Here is a 5,692-nt window from a genome sequence, read left to right as displayed (position 1 = left end):
TAAATGGTCATTGTTATTATCAGCAAATGCACATTCCCTTCCTTCATGCATACAAGCTCTGTGACTTTTGGCAGGTTACTTAGCCTCTCTCTAGGCCTGTATCCTGCCCGTAGCCTGGGAGGAATAATAGTCCTGATCTCAAAAGGTCATTGGCTGATCAAACGCATCTATCCGCATAAAGACCCCAGAACAGTGCCTGATACACGGTAAATGCTCACATCAAATGTTACCTATGCGGAGCACCTGGGTGGCTCAGTCGGTTGAGCATCCGACTTCAGCTCAGGTGGTGATCTCACGATTCCTGGGTTCACACCCCCCCATCAGGCTCACTGCTGTCAGCCTGTCAAGACAGAGCCCGCTTTGGATCCTCTGTCCCCCTCTCTCTATCCCTCCCCTGCTTGCAGTCTCTCAAAAATAAAAATGAAAAAATACATAAATATATACATATATATGTGTGTATATATGTGTATATATACATATATGTGTGTGTATATACACATATATGTGTGTATGTATATACATATACACATACATATAACAAAATAACATATATATGTAACAAAATAAAAAATTAAAATAATAAAAAAATTTTTAATGTCACCCATACATTAAACATGGACTTTTCCCTTGCATGCCGTCAGGTGGGCACGGCCCCCGGCACGCCCGCCAAGCACCATGGACTGGAAGACGCTGCAGGCCCTCCTGAGCGGCGTGAACAAGTACTCCACGGCATTTGGGCGCATCTGGCTGTCGGTGGTGTTCGTCTTCCGCGTGCTGGTGTACGTCGTGGCCGCGGAGCGCGTGTGGGGGGACGAGCAGAAGGACTTCGACTGCAACACCAAGCAGCCCGGCTGCACCAACGTCTGCTACGACACCTTCTTCCCCATTTCCAACATCCGCCTCTGGGCCCTGCAGCTCATCTTCGTCACGTGCCCCTCGCTGCTGGTCATCCTGCACGTGGCCTACCGGGAGGAGCGCGAGCGCCGGCACCGCCAGAAGCACGGGGACCAGTGCGCCAAGCTGTACGCCAACGCGGGCAAGAAGCACGGCGGCCTGTGGTGGACCTACTTGTTCAGCCTCATCTTCAAGCTCCTCATCGAATTCCTCTTCCTCTACGTGCTGCACACGCTCTGGCATGGCTTTGGCATGCCACGCCTGGTGCAGTGTGCCAACGTGGCGCCCTGCCCCAACGTCGTGGACTGCTACATCGCGCGGCCCACCGAGAAGAAGGTCTTCACCTACTTCATGGTGGGTGCCTCTGCCGTCTGCATCGTGCTCACCATCTGCGAGATCTGCTACCTCATCTTCCACAGGGTCCTGCGAGGCATAGCCAGGAACAAGCCCCCGAAGGGCCACAGCCTCCCATCCTCCACCAGCCGGGCCTCCACCTGCCGCTGCCACCACAAGCTGGTGGAGGCTGGGGAGCTGGGCTCCGACTCTGGCGACGACAAGAGACACGCGTCTGCACCCAGCATGACCCCCATCTGACCACAGGCTGGGGAGCGACACTGGAGCTGCCAGTGGGGACAGATGGGCAGTACTGCACGGGGGGAGGGGTCCTACAGGTGCTGGGTGCCCCCACTTTGAATTCGCTACTCTATCCCGTTTCATTTTTGGCAGATTTTTTGAGCACTGGGCACTGTGCTGTCTACCCAAGTATGAGTCACACCCCAGAACTAGCGCCAGCCCTTGGGGGAGACAGACGTCGAAACAAATCAACGACTGAGTGCGAGGGGACCCCCAGGAGGCTCCCAGCAGAGCTTCCGCCTAACCCAGGAGGGAGTGATCAGGAGAGACCTACCCTGAGTACAAAATGTTTGAGAGAGGTGAGAAGGGCTTCCTAGAGGAGAAAGCAGCAGGTGTTTGCAGGTGAGATGTTTGCCCTGGTTTGGACGCACTGGATCAAAGGGAATTTCATTCCCTTGGGAGAAGCACCCAGGTTCTGGGCTGGAAAGGAAGTAGTCTCTAAGCAGTGGGAGGTCCAAAGGCCTGAGGGTGAGCTTGTGAAGGGGAGGAGGAGATGGCTCTGTGATGCCACCTGCTGCTCGAGATACTCGGGTGTCCTCCTGGTCCCCACTGTCCTCAGGGGAAGCCCCCTTTCGCCCAGTTCTGCTCCTCCCAGGCTCAGACAGCTTTTCGGCCGTCTTCTTGCCACAAACGTGGTCAACCTAGTACCAGCCTCCCAGACTCTGCTGCCAGAGACTCAAGGTAGATGTTCCTTGAAATCAATAAAGGCTGTATTTTATACAGGTTGGCTCCGTCCTCTGTTCTGTACTCCCACCCACAAGACCCTGAGGGCAGGGAAGGTAGGCCTCAGGAGGGCTGTACGTCTGGGGGTGAAGGCAGACCGGGGCTGGGGTTGATCTGGGTGGGGATGTGGGTGGAACCTACTGGTATATATGTTGTGATTGTAAGTGTGGTCACAAGAGGACGCTGTGCTCCCTCTGCAACAGCGCTTCCCGCGTTTCTAGTGAGAACACTGCTCTGAGCACACACACAATCATTGTTCTCCCCATAGATAAACCACACTCCCTCCTCCTTTATAACCCAATCACCACCATCAACAATCCACGTCCCCACCCTGTGTACACAAATCTCTGTTATTCATACTCTCATTCCTTATAATATGCCACAACAGGATGGTTGTCTCCTCTAAAGGTGGGAGTCCCAGCCTCACTCAAGCATTATTCAGCAGCTCCTTCCATCTGCCCTGAGCATCGTTGGCTCACCGGGGCCCTGGCAGGAGGTGGAGACTGCATAGGAGAACAGGAGCTGAACTCAAACAGCTCCGAGTCAGGGGAGACAGTAACATACTCGTCTCCTGCAGTAACCAACAGTTGGGGTGGTTCACAGCCCCCCCACCCCCAGTACTGTGTGGTGACCTGCAATTTAGGGGACACCAACATTCAAGCCAGACTGGAATGGAAAGCAAAAGGGGGTGCAAGTCTCCACTAATGAGAGACACATTTAGTGACCATCAAAGCCAAGGCCAGGGGCCAGAAACCTAGGAGCAGTGAACCAAGAGCCAATGCAGGCAAGGAGAGGGCAGATCACTATGCCCACAGAACAGGCTGTGGTTCACCTTTGCTCTTTCGTGTGGCTATTAGCGGGGTGGGTAAGCTAACCAAGCTTAAAGGGCCCAGGGTTGGGCTGACACCCACCCCCCACAGTCTGAATCATAGCTTAACCACTTCATGACCACAGTCACCACGCTGCACCTTGGGCAAGCTTTCAGAACGGCAGTCATGTCATCATTACAATGTGAATTGCACCAGTCAGGGTCCCAGCAAAAAACAGATGGCACATTCAAACCCAGTAACTTTAAAAGAGTTTCCTTGAGGGATATTTTTTCATGTTTATTTATTTTGAGAGAGAGAGAGAGAGAGAGCCGGTGCATATGCACATGAACACGTGCGCAAGTTGGGGAGGGGCAGAGAGAGAGAAACCCAAGCAGGCTCCACGTTCAGCATGGAGTTCAATGCAGGCTTGATCTCACGACCATGATATCATGACCTGAGTTGAAAGCAAGAGTCAGACGCTTAACCAACTGAGCCAATTTGTTTTAAAAAGTATGGGCATGATCAAGGAAACCACAAACACTACTGCAGTGCCCTGGGGCTTGTACCAGGGTAGCCATGGACTGGGTTGCCACACTGGAGCTGCAAGGATGCATTCCACCCCAGCGACCAAATAAATACCCCAACTTCACTTTCTCATCTCCTGCTCTCCTGCCAGTGGCTCCCACTGACACAACCCAACCAGGATCCAGAGAGCAAGGGAGCCAAATGAGGCAGCCAGTTATGGCTCAGCCTCCTGGGGCACAGGGCAGGGTGGAGAGTTGACCCGAGGGACAAAGGGACCATATTCATCCCAGCACTCAGAGCAGTACTACCCCTGGGGTTGCTGTAGAGATGAGACACTGAAGGTAACCCAGCAGTATGGTGCTAATGTGTTCAGTAAATATCCAGGAAGGAGCTTGCCTGCTGCCCAGACCACAACAAGGCCAGTCGTAGCCTGGCCTGGATGATTGCAAAGGTCTCAGGGAAGGTCTCTCCTACTTGCTGCCACACATTCCAGCATCTTCCAGGGCAGTTTCAGCTGCCTGGCCAAGGATGGCTTGGAGGCCAGAGCAACAAGAGGACATCACTGGCTAGCTCAGCACAGACTGAGCCTCCAGCCCCAGGCCCCTTCTCCAGGCTGGGGGTGAGGACCGTGGTTGACAGGATGTCCCAGCCCTGTCCTGAGATGTGCCACCTTCGGCCTGAGAGCCTGAGAGCTGTTCTGAGCAGTGCACCTCACTCTCCTGATCCAGGACACCTGGAGCTACTGTTCACCATCCAGAGTCCCCAGCACACAACGCTGTCACCACAAGGTGGCTCTCATGTCCCCTGGCCTTCTCTTCTCAGGGTACAAGCTTCTATCTCCTCCTTCCCCAGCACATGAGCATTCACTGCAAGCCTCCTTCCCTCACGCACATGATAGATTTAGATTTCACACACACATAGCCTTCACAACCACACCTACTGCACGAAATAACAGCCACCATGCAGCCCAAGCTAAACAGGAGATTATCTTGTGTCATCACCCTGGTCTCAGCTTCCTATTATGGATTGAATGTTTGTGTCCCCCCAAAATTCACACCTTGAAATCCTAACTTCTACTGTAATGGTATTAGGAAGTGGAGCCCTTGGGAGGTGAAGCCCTCGAGAATGGGATTTGTGCCCTTCGAAGAAGACACAGAAGAGGGAGGACCTTTCTCCCTTCACCATGTGAGGACGCAATGAGAAGACAGCCCTGTGTAAACCGGGAAGAGGGTCTTCACCAAGAACCTTTTTGGACTTCCAGCCTCCAGAACCGTGAGAAATAAATTTCCATTGTTTAGGGCCCCCGGCGTGTGGCATTCTGTTACAGCAGCTTGAGCTGAGACAACCACATCATCTCGCACCTGGATTACTACAACAACGTCCCTGCTTCCTGCCCTAGCTCTGGGAAGCAGAAGAACGGAAAGGGGAGGAAGCGGGACTGAGCGACAAGACCTGTTGTGCTGTGTCCATCAGGCAAAGATTGTCGGTTAGAGGCAGTCACGTGGAGTTGGCTGGGCCCTTGACCGCTGCTTGGCTCAGTCACTGCCTGGGGCCACCCCCCCGAGCTTGGCCACCTGGACAGCTGGAGTGGACCCGAAAGGGCTAACAGCTGGAGGCTGTCAGCTGCCCAGACTCCCACAGCTGGGCAACAAGTCCTATCCCAAAGGGGGATGTCCATATTCACCGCTCACCCCCACAGTCCATTCTCGGCACCACAGCCCCAGTGATCCTTTACAACCCAGGTCAGGCCGGGTCACCCCCCTGCCTGCACCTCCTGAGACATCTCACACAGCCCTTGAGGGGCCTCTAAGATCTGCCCACCCCACACCTCATCTGCTCTCTCTCAGAATGCACCCCTTCTCTCTCACCTCACTCCAGCCACACGGACCTCCTTGCTGCCCTCAAGCAGGAAATGTTCCTGCCAGGCATGTTCCTGCCTCAGGGCCTTTGCACTCTCTGTTCCCTCTGTCCAGAAGGCTCTTTTGCTCCATCCTTTCCTTCAGGGTGCGCATCAAATGCCCGCTGCTTAGTGAGAGAATCTCCTCTCTTCTACTCAACATCAAAACTGCACCCTCAGCATGCTCAACCCTCCCTCCCTGCTTTCCACA

At 54.0% G+C, this 5,692-nt stretch overlaps 1 protein-coding gene across 1 annotated transcript; it reads left to right on the top strand.

Annotated features, from left to right (window-relative positions):
• The first annotated feature begins 675 nt into the window (after window positions 1-675).
• GJB3 (gap junction protein beta 3) lies at window positions 676-2,179 on the top strand. The gene has a single exon (XM_047871794.1). It carries the CDS (start codon window positions 676-678, stop codon window positions 1,486-1,488), a length of 813 nt encoding a protein of 270 aa, XP_047727750.1. The 3' UTR covers window positions 1,489-2,179.
• Window positions 2,180-5,692: the final 3,513 nt, after the last annotated feature.

The sequence above is a fragment of the Prionailurus viverrinus genome, chromosome C1 (assembly GCF_022837055.1).
Source record: "Prionailurus viverrinus isolate Anna chromosome C1, UM_Priviv_1.0, whole genome shotgun sequence".
NCBI classification, from domain to species: domain Eukaryota; kingdom Metazoa; phylum Chordata; class Mammalia; order Carnivora; family Felidae; genus Prionailurus; species Prionailurus viverrinus.
This window is presented reverse-complemented; position numbering and strand designations above follow the sequence as displayed.

Coding starts and splice junctions, on each gene's coding strand:
- GJB3 (XM_047871794.1), top strand. CDS start 676: ATGGACTGGAAGACGCTGCAGGCCCTCCTGAGCGGCGTGAACAAGTAC.